The sequence below is a fragment of the Diachasma alloeum genome, unplaced genomic scaffold, assembly GCF_001412515.2.
Source record: "Diachasma alloeum isolate Michigan unplaced genomic scaffold, Dall2.0 Dall_scaffold_00533, whole genome shotgun sequence".
Taxonomy (NCBI): domain Eukaryota; kingdom Metazoa; phylum Arthropoda; class Insecta; order Hymenoptera; family Braconidae; genus Diachasma; species Diachasma alloeum.
The window spans coordinates 61,508-79,465 of record NW_021680665.1 but is presented as its reverse complement, the minus strand read 5'-3'; the positions used below and the strand labels follow the sequence as shown (position 1 = coordinate 79,465).

Genomic DNA, 17,958 nt, shown 5'->3' with positions numbered 1-17,958 from the left:
TCTCTCTCTCTCTCTCTCTCTCTCTCTCTCTCTCTCTGTTTCTCTCTTCTCAAGTCACGCCCTCCACGGAAAAGTGGGGGGTCCCAGACCCTTTCAGTACGTTGAATCGATTCTCAGTCTCAAGGCCAAAATAATAGGGAAACTCTACTGTAGCATGCTATTTATTTATACCGATGAAGTAGATTAAATCCCAAAAACTGACCGTGTCCTATCATATGAATCATAATTATAAAGGTGGCCTATTTATGCCCTTTCATTACTTCAAGATTTCATTACAAATTGACATTCGTAGTAAAGTGCCTCTATACAAAAAAATATATGCACCTACATTTTTGGGCTTCTCTGAATTTTCCAATTAATTAATTGGATTTGAGGACGGAAAATCGCAATATCGTTACACAATTGATTGAATAATCGACTACATGTAGATTTGAATCTGCGCATACCGCTCTTTCCATTGACGTGCGTACACCGAAAGAGAGGCCCTGGAAGTATCACGAAATTGGGGTTAACAAAATTTCCGACATTTTTTACGAAAAAACAATTCATCCTAGAACATCGTTTCACATATCATTTTTATATGGAATTTTCACGTCTACAATTGGGGATTTTTTTTTTCAATCCATTGAGTTTGGTCGCAACTACGATTGTTTTTGTCATCAGCCCCAACAAAAATCGTTCTTTCAAATTTTTTTAGATATTTTCTACACCGATTTATGTTTGATCATTTTGATATGTTATTCAGGACATTTTCATCTATCGAAATGATATTTTTTTCATCCCCGGTGAAATTATTTACCAGTTAGGCAATTTTTGCGTCTAATTTGACTACACTAAGTAATCCACACGCGGGTTGGAATGGTCTGTTTTCCTTCCTAGATGCACATACTATTTTTCATCATAACTACACGGTGGGTTATGTCATCCCGTGTATCGTCGAAAACAGAAATCCGAGGAATGCAATAAACCACTTTGCACTGGTCATTTGGAGAGGAAAATCTAACTTTCCGTGCAAATACATTGTTAGAATTTTTTTGAAAATTAAGCAATATTTGCATATGAATTTTCAATGTTGTGAATCTGAATTCAAATGAAGATCAAATCGTTTACGGAATGCCTAAAAACACAAAAACAAATGTTTTTGTAAAAAAAACTGGGCCAAGAAAAAGTTTTGTTTGATTCCTACTGGGAAGTCGAAGTTTTTGAAAAATACATAGAAATAAAAAAGGAAGCCAAGTTAGGAATTTTGAATAAACACAATCAGGTTTCTATAAGAAAAATAGTTCTCAATGGAATAAGTTATTCTAAAAAAATTCTCCATGAAATAAAAAATCAGTAGGAGCAGGACCAATGTCCTTGGCGCGGATCAAAGGATGGAGGAGTAGATTGATACAGACAGTGAATTGAAAAACTCCGCGCCAAGAACGTTGGTCCTGCTCCTACTGATTTTTTATTCCATGGAGAATTTTTTTAGAATACTTATTCCATTGAGAACTATTTTTCTTATAGAAACCTGATTGTGCACTATCCCCATTTATTCAAAATTCCTAACTTGGCTTCCTTTTTTATTTCTATGTATTTTTCAAAAACTTCGACTTCCCAGTAGGAATCAAACAAAACTTTTTCTTGGCCGAGTTTTTTTACAAAAACATTTGTTTTTGCGTTTTTTAGGCAGATTTCATTATTTTTTTCCAAATAATCAAGAACTGTTTCTACATCGCTCATTACATTTTTCATAAGATAGAACATTTTTTGAATCAACAATTGAAGGGAAATAAACAGTTCTACTCCAGATTTATTCTCTCCACCGAATTTCAAATTTTAATCATCCATTGATAATTTTCTGACTTGATTTGGTTCCTCATTCAATTTTTGCTCTGATGATTCCTATATGAATTGTATTTCGTGGAGAGATGAATTGATTTCCTTATAGAAATAGTCGAACAAAATATTCACAAAGAATTCTTTTTGAAAACATGTTTTTTTTTGTTTTTAAAAAATATTAGGGAAACATTGCGTGGAATGGACTCTTCTGACTTCTTGTTTCAATATTTATAACCAAGGAATTTATCGATTAAGCTCAGTCTAAGCTTATTACAAAGAGGCTGACTGTACTTTAATTTAAAAAAAAAATCTATTTTATCAACACTTTAATAAGACATCAACATTTTGGAAAGGGTTCCAAGTGTCCATTTAATCCCACCGTCTCCTACTAATTTTTCCTAAATAATCACAAAATTGTTCGCATTTCACTGTCACTTAATTTAGTGAATTTTTTTCCACGGAATGAAAACATTTTCTGTTACACTCGGAGTAAAATAAATATTTTCTTTTCGAATTTAACTATTCACGGACATTTAATACTTGATCACACAACTTTTTCGACGCATCTCCCTTCTGTCACATTCCAAACATAAACCGATAACCTCACAAACAGTGCATAAACTACCTTTATGTCCTAGGTCCGCATATGAATATAGATATGGCGGGATGAAATTCGAATTTTTGACGAGAGAAAACAAAATAGAACACCGAGTCGATTTTCCGTTTCATTCTAATAAGTGATTTAACGTGAAGAAGAACATTTTCCGTGGTTCTCCATAACAACATCACAACCAACATTTCAAATGCACTGGTGGCAACACTTCAACGTTGGATATGAGGCTCAGTTGGACCGGCGCTGCCAACGTTACAACTTGATTCTCCGACTTTATAGTGTGAATCGCGAGAATGCGAATCAATNTAAGTGATTTAACGTGAAGAAGAACATTTTCCGTGGTTCTCCATAACAACATCACAACCAACATTTCAAATGCACTGGTGGCAACACTTCAACGTTGGATATGAGGCTCAGTTGGACCGGCGCTGCCAACGTTACAACTTGATTCTCCGACTTTATAGTGTGAATCGCGAGAATGCGAATCAATGAGGATTGACTAAAGTAGAGGCTCAGATCTCGGGGTTGAAGTGACCCCAAGCCAAAAATAGTTCGACCCCAACGGAGGGATGGCGCCACGTAGTCCAATGAATGAAGGTCTAACGTACGAATGTTTGAACACCAGGCTGCATTTTTGATGGAATTTGTGATTTGGGCGTATGAAACTAATGGCGGATGTTTAAGGTTCCCCAAGTTTGTGCGGGAGTTGAAAAAGCCAAAAAACTACCCCTGAAAACCGTTTTTTCGAAATAAGTCGTGAATAACGCGCTGTACGTCCAAAAACGTGCTATACAAAGTTGTAGAGCTCAAAATTCTACACAAAAAATGATTGGGGCACTTTACCCCTATTCCCAACCGTTCATCCCCCAGAGCCGCGTGAAGATCAGATGGGGAAAAAAAATGTTTTCCATTTGAAAAATTGAAGTTAATGAATTTTTTTTTTTTTGTAATTAGGAATATCAGTGTTTTTTTTTCAACAGCTTGCTGTTGTTGTGTTGCTATTTATATCTTGACATTGAATCGATGAATTTCTTTTTTTTTCTTCCATATTTTTTATTAGAACATTTACCACAAATTTTGTCTTGATCGTACTCGCGAATCTCCTGTGGATTCAAAGATAAACGCAATTTTCTAGCTCCAACCCCTAAATCCGGCGCCGGAAATGAGAACCTTTTGTGCGAGAGAGAAGTCTCCGTCTCGCTCCCACTCCCTAAAGCATTAATCTCAATTAGGAGGGGAGAGGTGAATTTTTAATTCGCGGGCGGATGGTGAAAAGTCAGTGCGTGCCGCGAAAAAAAATTATTTTTCTTACTGGCTCCTGACTTTTATGGCAGTTTTTATTTTTTTGTTGCAGAGATTAAGGGATGACAGAGGGTTAATTGATGGGGAATTTAATTCTCCGTCGAATTGCCCTTTTTTCATCCCTTAATCTCAATTAGGAGGGGAGAGGTGAATTTTTAATTACCGGGAGTCACTGTGCGCCGCGAAACTATTATTTTTCTCCCTGGCCCGTGACTTTCATGGCAGTTTATATTTTTTTGTTATAGAGATTAAGAAAGAGGGTTAGTTGATGGGGAATTTAATTCTCCGTCGAACTGTCATTTTTTCATCTCTTAATCTCAATTAGGAGGAGAAAGTCAAATTTTTAATTTGCGGGCGAATGGTGAAAAGTCACTGTGCGCCGAGAAGACAATTGTTTCTCACTGGCCCGTGACTTTTGTCGTAGTTTGTATTTTTTTGTTACAGAGATTAAGGGATGCAACGGGGATCGATTGATGAGGAATTTAATTCTCCATCACACCGTCTGGGTTTCATTCCTTAATATTAATTAGCCAGCAAATGAATCACCTGAAAAACATTAAGAACATGTTGAGGACCAGGAGAGCATAAATTCCCCGCTGAAACTAGCCCTGTAACAGCGGGACTGCTACCTGCTACTGCCGGGTTACTCGCACAGGCAGTTCGCCCAGCCGTCAGATTCGACCGTGGCGCCATCCCTCCGTTGGGGTCGAACTATTTTTGGCTTGGGGTCACTTGAACCCTGAGATCTGAGCCTCTACTTTAGTCAATCCTCTTTGGGTTTCCCCATGCTACTTCTATGTTCTATAGGAGTGTGAATGCGGTACAGTGTAGAATCCACAGCCGCATGGATAGGGTTGGATAGAGTGCCGAATGGGACTCAAAAAGGAACTCCGAGGCCGTAAAAAAAAAATTTATTCCCTCATTTTTCTAAGAACTTGGGTTGGCAGTGGTTGAGGAGTGGGGGCCGGTGGAAAGTTGCAAAATTTCTTGAAAATAGGTACCCCTACAGCCCTTTTAGCAAATTTTCCGCAATTTTAACGATAATTTTTGTCAAACTTTCCCCTCCGAGTAGGAATTACTTATCTTATTCATTATGATGGCTTCCGGATGGATGCCGCGTCTAGATTCAGCTTTTTGTCGACGTTTTGCAAACATTTCAGTCTGCAGCATCAGGGCTAGGCTGCTCCGATACTGAAGCTCCCCGTTGTAAGGAAAAATATCCATATCTCGCAATCTGCACTGGCTGAACATTGGATGGACACTGGACAGTCTATCCAATATGACAAGACAGAAATGCTTGCCAGTTCACAAGGATATTTCGTCAGAAAACATCGCGAAGGTCTCGAGATCCAAAAAACATCTGAACAATCTCAATAGGGATCGAGGATACCAAACCAATCCAATTTGGCACACCGTCTTCCCAGTTTTTTAATTGACCAGCTGATCAATTAAAACCATCTTGATTGGCTGGGATACCCCCACCACTCTATCTACCCCCTCCAGGGGTCAGGGGGATATAAGGACTTCCTTACAACGGGGAGCTTCAGTATCGGAGCAACCTAGCCCTGATGATGCAGACTGAAATGTTTGTGAAACGTCGGCAAAAAGCTGAATCTAGACGCGGCATCCATCCGGGAGCCATCGTAATGAATGATAATATTGGCCGCGAAAGCCTCAAAACTCAAATTACTTATCTTATTTGATATATTGCTTAGAAGTACAATCAATGTTTTTTGCAAATCTGCAATAAAAATTGGAAACTTCTAAAAAGGCAAAAATTTAATACATTCAGAGCTTCGCCTACTTTTTAATTGTCCTCAAGATGAGCGTTTATGTTGTTAAATTTTATAGAAAACATAAAAATAGCAAAAATCATGACGTAATTGCGGAAAATCGAGTTTTCCAATTATTTTTGATGGAATTCATCGTCATTTTATACATGGCATCAAGATTTCCATTATCCGGCATCAAAAGAATAGTAGATTGCGGTTCAAGATGGCCTTCTGACCTCCCTAAGTGCACGTACTATTTTTCGTTCTTTTGGTGGGAAATTTGACCAAACAAAGTAAAAATGGAGGTTTGTGAAAGAAATTAGAGAGAACGTCAAACAATTCCCCGACAATACATAAATATATGAGGTATTCCATGCCAAATGAGTCAACGGCTAACCCTCACTCTCTTGAAAATTGATGGCGATTTTTTCTACGATTACGGGGCTTGAAAAACTATCTCTCAAATTTTTTCAGATTTTTTTGACAGCCCAGTTCAGAAATATGATTTTTTTCAAATTGTTCAGTTTTTTTACGATAACTCGAGTTCTACTCATCCGATTTCGATTTATTAGGGGGCAAAATTTTCCATTTTTCACCACCTATAAGAATGTTTTTTTTTAAATTCCCAATCTTTAGATGCTCGAAATGACGAATTTTCGAAAAAAAAGTTGAAAACTTGAATTTTGCCAATTACGTCAGGGCCGATTATTTTCATTTTTTTTCCGTAATTCTTATAATGAAAACGAAAATTTTGAGCCGTCATACATGTTGGGTTCCATCCAGGATCTATTTTTTTTTCTTTTTTCTTTTTAAAATTGCGAAAATTTTGCGAAAACATCTTAAAACGACTTTAATTATGTATCGAAAAAATGTTATATGTAGGTATATATTTAAATTTACTTCATACTGTTTATAATCAAAGTCAACCAATGACAATTTAAGGTAAATTTTTATTTGATCGAATTCGCGGAATTTTGAGAATAAAAAATTAAAAATAAAATAGATCTAATTGATAAAAATAAAATAGATCTAAATTTGATCATCGCACATTTCCATTAGCAAATTTTGTTTTGTTTTATCGAACAGGAAAAAATTCTCAAAAAAATCCGATTTTATGTACACTGATAGAACGATTTAGTTGCTGTTAACGAGACTTCTCAACTATCAACACCATTCATTAACTATCAATGAATAAAAAGCCTCATTGACAGCAACTAATTGTTCCATTCTTTCAATGAGTGAAAATGCCGTTTCTAAATGATGAGAATTTTCAGCTGCGCCTGCAATTTGGAACTTTTGATGAAACTATTTTTTTTAATCATTATCAAAATTGGATCGTCATTAATAGAGAATTCAGTCTAAGGATTTGAAAAAAGTGGTAAAATTTAAATTTAAAGATTTCAGTAACGCACGATGGTGGCTGTGTGCTAAGAGTGTGGGATCGGATCAGCGTTGCCAACCTGAACGTAGGCGATTATGGCGCCAACGTAACAAAATTATGGTATTTCAATTCAAATTATGGTATCCACGTTAAAAGTGCCTTTTTCGGAAAATTGAAATGAAACACAAAATCCTATTTTTTTCTGTTCTTTGAACATTCTATCAAACAGAAGAAATAAGGAGCGGTACTGCCAATGTCTGGAAGGATAAACTGGGTGAAGAATAAACATAATCGAATACAAGCACACAGTAAAATGTAAATATTTATAGCTCCGGGATTATTCTTGGCTCAAATTCATCTCATTCACCACGTCAACAATGAAAAAGTGGAGAATGTCTATCTGGATAAAGTTGAAGAACCAATAGTTGGGTCTGATCATGATGATGATGAGGAAAATCTTGATGTTAGTGTGGATGAATAACGCCTAGATGCTAGGGAAAGAGAGATTGATGACGAGATTGACCAATAGCTCATCCAAATACAAAATGATTCGGGATTCCGTGATCAGTTGCCAGATGACGAGAGATTCCCGGATGATCCATTGGCAGAATAAAGAATTTTAAACAACAAGCATTTTTCGTGGTCTCCTTCCCGAAACAAGAAATTATGGTAAAATTAGGGATACCATAGACCTCTCTATGGTATATGGTATCGGATGTGAAATTATGGTAGCGGTACCATAATTATGGTATGGTTGGCAACGCTGGATCCGATGCAGAAGACCCGGATTCAATTCCCGGCTGGGGGACCGAATTTGTGACACTCTAAAATCTCACGGTTTCATTTACCGAACGAGAGTCTCGCAAGAGACAACTGTACCTGGGCGGGTTTTTCCCTCAAGTGAGGTTTTCCCTTGTCCTTCAGCGAATGCGGTACAGGGGGTTAGGAGATGGGAAGAGAACAAATCGTGGTAAATGTTAAGAAAGAGGGGCCCACCACCAATCTTTCTGAAAACTTAAACATCGGATCGGTGGTGGGGCCCTCTTTCTTAACATTTACCCAACTCGTAAAGCCCCGAAAGGCTATACGAGAGAAAACCATATAAAGATTTTTGTTTAGTGAAAAAGAGATCGATAGGGCGTGAATGTAAAAGAACAAATGTACCAAGAAGTGAAGGGAATCCATTATGTGTAATAGGTCTTTTCGTCGAAAAAATGCTGTCTTGATGTTAAAGTATGTCCAAGTCTTATTTCGCCCTAGCATATGAAACCGACGTGGTTTCATATTCTTTCGACGCTCATTACAAGTCTAGTTGAGAAATTTTTGTTCAATTAAATTAAAAATTGGGGAGTCAGCAAAAATACACATCGCGTGCTGAAATGGAAAAAGGTCGTATTGAGCATTCTGGGAGTTTGAGGTCATAGGAGTGGAAAAAGGTCGTGTGTACCTAATCTAAGGAACATGAAATCTAGACGTTTTGGACTCTGTAGAATCATTTTAACTCCACTTTTCAGGACAATTTTTTTTTGTGCATACGACCTTTTTCCACAAATGTTGCTCCAATAGTGGAAAAAGGAACGAGAAATCTTTTTACTGTTTTCTCCTCATGTTTCTGATATTCGGTCGATACTGTTCATAACGATGCGTTTTTTTTTTCAGGAGAATTTCATATAAACTGTTCCATCTCATCCTGGTAGGAGATTGAGAAAAGAAAAATTCAAATTGGTCTAATACTTTTCAGCTTTTATTTTAATTTAGAATTTTTTCGATAACTATTTATCTATATCGGCAACCACACATTTCTAAGCATTTCCACCTAAGATGATGAAATAAAAAAAACACATTTATAAAGCTACCATTCGAAACAAAGAGGAAAATAAAAGATGAGAACTATAATTCAATGAATATCTCCCCTTAAAACTTCTTCGTCGGGGGTATTCAATTTTCAAGGTTTTAGTTCTTATTTTTTTTATTTCCGCGCATATAGTGCTCACTGTATATTTTGCTTTCAGTTTTCTAGGAGTAAATTCTAGAATGATGTTCCTTTCTTTAAAGCTACGACTGACTATTAAAAGAATGAGAGGAAAACTGTGAAAAGAATTTTTTTTTTCATTTTTCCGCTATTGGAGAGACATTTGTGGAAAAAGATCGTACGCGCAAAAAAAAAATTATCCTCAAAAATTGGGTTAAAATGATTCTAGAGAGCCCAATCGTACGATCTTTTTCCACTTCGATTACCTAAAACTCCCCAAATGGTCACTATAACCTTTTTCTATTTAGCACGTGACATCTTGAAAAACTAATCACAATATGACTTCTGAGATAACGATTCAGAAGAAAAGGCTGTAGAGCAAAAAAATTGGAACGTACATTTGTCCTGCAAACTAATATGGAAAATCAGCCTGGTTCCCCTCCTACTCCAGCTACTCCAAAAACCTATCTCCAACCATATCCTGTGACGCCACAAAATGCGGAACGTTATACAAATTCCCGTCTTTAGTAAACTGCTTTTTATTCTCTTCAGATTATAAAAATTACTGCAAGATTATAAAGAGGACTATTTACATCAGGACCTCAAAACACTCAAAGTACGGCTAAGTTTATGTCTACTCCTACCTAACTCGGTGAAAACGCGAAATTCAGATGAACTTTGCATTACTATCGAATGTTTAGCAGGAGTATACATAAACTGAGCCGTATTTCGCGACTTAAGGTCCCGCTGTAAAAATAACCCCAAAGTGTGTGTAACCAATTTCCGGACATTACCCGCCATGATTCTTTTCCCTGAAAATTGAGTTATTTTCTCGTGAATATCAAAATACTTCATATTCACAAAATAATCTGTAAATCCGTTCATTCCTGACTCACCTGACATTCTCTGCAGTTCCAATGCTGAAGTCATAATTTCTAATTTTCTGACTCTTATTTTGAATCCTTTCATCACTTGTAATTGATCTTTTTTTTCAATTTTTTATTAGTTTTACTGGTCATATTTCCACTCCCACAATTATCAATACCATAAATTATTTTTTGCCGATTTTTTGTTTATAATTCTAGAGAGACGAAACCTCGAACTCATCAGCCTCTTCAAAGATCCTTCCAATTGATCAAATAATGTCTCAAATAGCATTGGCGCAAGTGGATAAACCCCCACAAAACGTTTCCTCATCTGAAGGTCCAAATACGACTGAGAACAGCACTTCTGAAGAAATTTCACGACGTTCATCTACATCGACCCAAAATACAGATACATTGACCCCAGTGAACGTCCTCAGTGATTCCAACGAGAATTACGAGAGTGTAGGGTCTGAAGAGACCCTTCTGGAAGCCAACAATAGCTCTTTAGACGACACCGGAGAATTTACCCCAAAATCCATGCCCCTAGGAACTATGGAAACTTTCCCACCAGCTCAGAAATCCGGGGAAGAACTCTCTCGAGAGGTGAACCAACCAATGACAGCCCTAGCACTTCCTGGGGACCCTCAAGATCTTTCGTCACAGGCTGGTGAAGAGCTCCAACTAACATCAGAATTGAAACCGAAAATTCTTCCAATGCGAAAGATTTCGAGATTTCTGGTGAGTCCAGTAGCTGAGCAGAAGACTATCTCTGGGGATTCAGAGAGCGTGATTGTTCACGAAAACACCTTAGCACCACCACAACCATTATTACTTCCTTCTGTTGATCCATTGCCCAGTCAGCATATTCAGAAACAAGAAGTAGAGACAAAGACTCTAGAAATACGAACTGGGGTTGCTGATTTCATTCACCAAGATTCTGTAAATAATCAACAACTTGCACAGACGCAACAAATACAGCAACAACAGCAGCAGATAAATCAATTACCAACAAATACTGCAGTTATAACCCAAACAAAACAGGAAACAGTTATGGTGGTTCAAACAACTAATTTATCACAACCCTCTCAGTTAATTCAAAATGTCCAGAATGTTCAGAATGTTCAGTACCACCAGAATACGGGAATGGTTCAGCAAAATACCGCAATTGTTCATCAAACGGGAATTCAAACAAATGAGAATGTCTCTCAAATACAGAACGTTGCTAATCAACAATACCACGCAGAAATTACCCATACAATTCAACAACAAATAATTCAACCAGATCAAGGTATCCAACAAAATCAGATGCATCAGATGAACCAAATGATGGACATTAATCAGATGCAAATGCAACATCAAATGTCTCAAAACGTCCCGCAACAATTGAGTCATGATCAAAATCGGATGAATCAACAACATCATCAAATACAGCAGCATTTTGTCCAGACCATACCACAACAGATGCAATCATCACAGCAGGCTCAACCCATTCAGCAGCAGTATGTTATCCTCTCAGGCACCATGGCCCCAATTCAGGGTAATAACGTGGAAGATTGGAACAGGAGGACTTCTAACATATCCACAGATTCCCAAGGAAATATGGATATCAGTTCTATTCCGAATCTTCCAACATCTCACCCTCCAACTGATCTATCAGCTCCAGTGTCTCACGAACATCATTACCAGAATTTTCATCAGAATTTCTCTCAGACTATGCAGGCTCCAGTACAGGATCCACCTAAAGTCAAAGCTAAAGAGGTATCTTCAACTCTTCCGGACCTTGCTCAGAACCTTGCAAATATTTTGTCAAATCCAAAGACAAAATCAACTACTCCTCATAATGCTACTCCTCACGATCAACCGGGTGTTGCTAATCAACCAACGACCTTGCCTACTCTACATTCAGAGCAGTATTTTCAACCGATTCAACCTGAAACTTCTCAACAAATTCATACACACATTCAGCAACAAAATTTTCAAATTCAACATCAGAATTTTCAAACAATTAATCATCCTCAAGTGCAGACACATGGAATTCAACTGCCGGGGCATCCTCAGCAGAGTGATATTAGTAATCAGCAACAATCGCAACTGCAGCACCAATCGCAAACGTTACTGCAACCTGCAATCCAACAACAGCAACAACAACAACAGCAATCATTCTCCCAGGAAACCCAACAGGTTCAGGGTCAAATGGAATTGAATTTATTAAACCAAAATATGATGATGCAGGGTCAGCGGGTTGTGCCGAACTATCCAGCGAATCAAAACATTCAGCATGTAATTCAGCCAGTTCCAGTACAATACGTAAAACCGATTCAAAGCGTAATCCAACCCATTCAGCAACTCCCACCGCAATTGTCCCAGGAGCAACAAGATTTCCAGACGGAACAGCTCCAGCAGAACCTGCAATTAAGACTCCCAGAGCAGCATAAAACCGAGACAGACTCTGCAATCGATGTCAGCACAATCAGCAGGGGAACAAGTTCTGATTGTCAAATGATGTATGAGACAGATACGACTATTTCAAGTCGAGATATCACACCTGAACACACGATAATTGAGTCCTCAGATTCAATTCATCACTCATTGCCTCAGTCAATTGTCCAGAACCATTATAAATTAAGTCAACAGAATTCATTGGAGAAACCGATGGAAATATCAAGCCCTGGGCCACAGACCATAGCAGATCTCCAGCAAAAACTGTCACAATTAACGAGTCAACCTTCGGAGTCACTTAACGTTGGAACTCCACCAATAAGTCATCCAGTGACGCCTCATGGACCTCCCGGAACTTCTGGATACGAGACGAACCTGCAACTAGTCCATAATAAAACAATTTCTAATGTCACAGCAGTTAATCCTCAAGTTCAACCATTGAGTCCATTATCTCCTCAAGCAACCCTTCAGTCGGGGCAGATTTATATAGAACCAAATACTGTCACTATCACCCCTAATATTTCTAACTCAAATATTGTTTGGGGTGAAGATCAAGGTTCTCAGGCTGTCACCAACATCACTGATGGAGTGGCTCTGGACAGTCCAGTACCATCAGGATCGACAGGAGAGACCATGTCCAGTCCCAGTAAGGAGAACGTCAAGAACGTCAGAGCTCCAAGACCCAGTTCTAGGCTGCAGGAATTGGAACAAGAGCTTGCTAAGATCCATCATAAATGCACAGGACTTCCTACGTCTTCTCCACAGCCCCTGACCCCTCCAATGACTGGTGTACAAGGGATTTCTTCTGGAAGTGGTCAGGTACCCCTTCAATCATTAGCCCAACCTCTTCTCACTCCGGTGATCCCAATATCCGCAATTCCTGTCGGCACAGTGGCCCCCTGCGTTGTTTCTAGTAACTCTGGGTCCAACACCCCAGTGCATCTGGAATTACAAGGGGATCCTGCGGGGCAGAGTCAGCCTGTGAGGAAGGTTTCTAGATTTATGGTGTCTAAAGTATCTGGACCACCCCCTGGAGAAGGATCAGCTGGTATTGAAGGGCAGATGGTTGATATACAGAAGCAATCGGTAGCGCAGGAAACTCTGGGACATCATTATGTCGATGAGTTTCAGCAGCAGGTACCTGCAGTAGTCCTGCAAAGCCGAGAAGGTTCCATGCCCCCAGGACCATCGATTCAGCTGGGATTATCCATTGAATTGGAAAAAGACGAGAGGAAACAATTTACTCCCAGTGATGAATATCAATTATTGATTAAGAGGCAGACTGTAGAGCTGGAGTGTTTACAAAGGAGACACAGGGAGGAATTGGAACGGTTCCAGCAGCATCAGCTACAACTACTAATCCAACAGCAGCAACAAGCCAGTGCCATTGCTCATCATCAGCATCATCCCCTCCTCTATCACACAGTGGCCACTACCGTTCCCTCTAGACCTCATGGAATGGAGGATTACCTCATGTTCAGCACAGCTCCACAAGCCTCATTCCGTCGAATTTCTGGGTACGTTCCAGATACTGAAGAAACTCTTCGGTTAGCAACGCAGAAGCTCAAGCAAGCCAGCCAGCCGGCCTCCAGCATATCCCATGCTTATGTTATTCCTATTCCTGTGATGCCTGAAAGTTCTCACAAGTCCTTTGCTATTCAGGAAAGTGAGAGCATCGGGAGCACTAATGGTCCAACCATCACTCATCCTGGATACCAGTTCACTTCCATACTCCCTGATGGTGCCAGTGTCGCTTCGGGGATTGGCTCGATTGTTCAGGCAACTCCCGTATCCAGTTCTGCAGGCTCTTCTGGGGTTAGCGGTGCTACTGGTGGTCCTGGTTATGTACATTATCATGATTCACATTCTGCTAATTTCCAAACTTTTAGTTATACTCCTCATGGGGGGTTTTTCCTGCCTCCAGGGTATAGACTAGTTTATGCCCCTCCTGAGACTTCGCAGTCACAGCCGGAAACTCCGGCTACGCCGCATCCGGGTTGTTCTCATGATGGAACACCACCTGGAGAGCCTCAGGGATATGAGAATGTACAGGGAAATAATAGTGAACAGTAAAAATATATAAAAGAATGGGATTTAATGGAAGATAGAGAATTTTTTTTATGTTCAAAACCTGATGAAGAAAGTAAATAATACGGTACATCTTTCCATTCACTTCAATCTCATTAGAGTCAACTGATTCTGTTCTGCTGTGATCCAATAAAACAGAATTAATAGCTTTGTTATTTGCACTTTTATCACGGGATTAATTGATTTTAGGCGAAAAAGTCAAAAGAACTGTTTTTTTTGTTGACGAAATTTTCACGTAAAAATGCCTCTTATCCTTTTTGTCTAGAACCATTTATTAACCAGAAAACTTCATTCCTAAGATGGAAAAATGACTCCTTACACGAAATATTTTATGGAATTATGTTCGATTGTTTGATTAAATTCACTCCGAAATACAGTGAATCCTGGTAAAATTTGGATGTTTTATATTTCCGGAGTTACTGAATTATTCGCAATTCAAATTTTTATCAATAATAAATCGAAAATTTCTCTAAATGTTTCATCCTTCGTTAACAACAGTTCTTCTCAAACGTGCCACTGTTAAAAAAAAATACGGGAGAAGAAATAGTGAAATGGATTAATTTGTCAGATGGGGAAGTTGCAGAGAGAATAAATAAAGTAGAGAGAGAAACATAGATTTTAATTATATAAAAAAATTAGCTCGAAACGTTCGCACGTGATATATATATTTGTAATTGAATTGTGTGAAATGATTAAATGTTGGCTTTAATGTCAGAGAAAAAAACGAATGACGAGCATTTTCCAATTGTAAACGATTGATCAGTGAATTTGTCTATTTATTCTTTCTCGAGAAAATTGATGGATAGGTTTTTTTTTCGTTTTCAATTGAATGAAGGAATGATCCATGATTTGTGCAGGCCTCAACTAGTCCTTACGATCGAAATGGCTAATGAATAATTTGCCATTATCCTCGGAGAAAAAAAATGTAAATGTAAAAGTTTTTAAAAATGAAATAACGAATGCTTGATAGATTTTATTTATCTTGAGAGCTAATTAAACGTGTGCAAGTGATGATAATGTTTTTTTTTAAAGAGTGCGAGATGAAAGAGTGAGTGAGGAGGATTAAATATAGTCACTGTTATGCTTTAATGTATTTTCTAGCAATTTTAAAAACTATCTTCAATTAAAGAAAATGATGTGTTACTAGATGAATATCCTCTCCCGTCTAAATGGCATAGTCAGAAAACTATCACCTAATAAGATGCGTGTTCTGTGACGCATTATCGATAGGATTTAATGGTGTTGGATCTAGCACGTTAAATTTTATTATAGCGAACTCTGGTGCCGAGGCTAGCGATGCAGCCAGCTGGAAGGTTGCATCTGATGTCAGTATTTAGTTGTTCCTCGACGACATATACTTACGGATTGTTTGTTCATGGGGACAGCAAAGAAAACAAGGTGTTTGAGACGAGTTGAATGTAGATTCATTGGGCATCGAGAGATCAATAACCCTGAAATTCAAAAGTTTAATAAAACATTAGGTTTTACTTGTCTTCAAGAGAGAAATTGATCAAATCAATTCAATAAATTCATTCAAATAATACTTTCAGATACTTAGCGCTTAACAGCTCGGGCGTTGCTGCCCAAGCTGACGCTTCTACCCAAGTCTACTTGCACCCATCGATTTGCGCTGAGATCAAGACCATCCAGTCGCAACACAAATTATTAAGTATATTTGTGGAAGAAAAATTAATATGAATTGCCAATAATGGATCGAAAAGTAAAGCCGCCACTCTTCGTACATCAATGACAACCCATTATTATTTCATTTTTCCAATATGGGACCCAGTGGAGTGCCTCTATCTGATTTGGCACTGAAATTCAAAGTTTCATGAAGAGTTCATTTTTTTTTTAATGCCGAATGGTATATACAACATTAGTATTGCACTAGTGTTAAATGTAAATATTAAAAGATTCATTTACTCTACTTCCATAAAACGTTAATGCGAAATATCAAGAGACTTTTCTTTACAGCAAACCGGGTTTTCAGAAAAGAATGATTCCTATTTGGGTTTCTTCTTTATTAAAAGGATTTGGTATTCGACGAGAAGTTAAATATCGTGGGCTTCTTTTTATTATGCTGCGCAATTTCTTTCGGTTTTTGTTGAATATCATATAACTCAGCAGAGTAGAGCAACTATTGTGGTTCTCGTTGTTTCCTTGAAAGATACAATATGCTATTGTTCCCTTCCCCTTAGATTTGGGTTTCTTCTAATGGCATTAAAACAAACTTTTTAAGCTATGATTGAATTAATTTAAAGTATGATATCCAAAGATACCCCGGGAATTCTAATTTTCAAAAAATACAGAATTTTTGAAAATTTTCAAATAAATCAACATAGCGATTATTGCTATCGCCTTCACCTTAGAACTCGGTGAAAAGAACATCCAAACCAGAGATCGGTAAAAAAAATAATTTCCATTATTAATATTTCATTACCATATCAATGATGAATGAAAGAAATTGAATTATGATTTTTTTGTAATGAATAATAACGCCTAGTATATTTTCCATTGTGATGATAATGAGAAATGGAAATAAAAAAAGAAACATAATTTTCTATTCAATAATGGTACAAAAGTCATTTTCATTATTCTACCAATGAAATTGTCGTGAATAATGAAACCAAATTACTTTTTCATTATCCTAGAAATAGATAATGAGAAAAAACAAATTCCGATTACTTACATCGTGAATAATGGAACCAAGTCAATTTTTCATTATCGTAGAAATGAATAACAGAAAAAAAACAAAATTAATTTTTCATTATCCTAAAAATGGATAATGGGAAAAAAACAAATTCTGATGACTTTCATCGCGAATAGTGGAATCAAATAAATTTTTCGTTATCATAATAATGGGTAAGGAAAAATGAAGAATTCCGATTGCTTTCATAATAAATAATGAAACAATTAATTTTCTGTTGTCATAGTAATGAATAATAGAGAACAAAAAATTCCGATTGCTTATTCTGATTCATGTATTTATTAATGTTCATCTGGAAACCTATGTTCCTCTAATAAATTCCAAAAAATTCCGAAATTCCCAGTAAGAAGATGAGAAAATTCGTCTCGAAAAGTTGGGCTAAAAAAATTGTCTCAAAAAATTATGCTTAGATTCAGAATTATCTGAAACGTGGAAATTTCACATCTTCTGGGAAAGGATTTATACGACCTTTTGGCCCAAATTTCCAAAAAATTAAAAAAATTCCCTGTAAAAAAATTAAAAAATTTTCTCGAAAAATTGGGCTTAGATGACTCAGAATCATCCAAAATGTGGAGATTTCATATCCCCTGAGGGAGTGTTTATACGACCTTTCGGCCTAAATTTTCAGGAAAATAAAAAAGAATGTTTATACGACCTTTTGCAACATCTCACCTGATTTAACACCCGTAAATGATGAGAAATAAATTAATCAATCTGATGAATAAAATCAATATTCAAAAAATGTTCAAATGCACACTTAAATAGTTACTTGAAAATTGGAAAATTTTGTGCTTAGAGATTGAATCAGGGTCGAGAACAATAGCTCCCCTTCCGCCCCCCCCCCCCCCNCCCCCCCCCCGGTGATCTACACACGTAACACCGGAATTATTATTAAGTCTTTTTCACTAGTAAATGGTCTGTCAATGTCAATTGGTTATCATCTGATAAGGCTACACTCAAAATATTTCTGGAGTACCCATTTTATCGCATTTCT

General features: G+C 37.5%; 1 protein-coding gene across 7 annotated transcripts in view; it reads left to right on the top strand.

Annotated features, from left to right (window-relative positions):
- LOC107042871 overlaps positions 1-15,403 on the top strand; it is a 66,901-nt gene extending 51,498 nt beyond the window's left edge. For all 7 annotated transcript variants that reach the window (XM_015264084.2, XM_015264087.2, XM_015264081.2 and 4 more), the window contains one exon: positions 9,950-15,403. In XM_015264084.2, the coding sequence (XP_015119570.1) occupies positions 9,950-14,242 (4,293 nt within the window). In that variant the 3' untranslated portion in view covers positions 14,243-15,403. The remainder of the gene's footprint in view (positions 1-9,949) is intronic.
- The last annotated feature ends 2,555 nt before the right edge of the window (positions 15,404-17,958 follow it).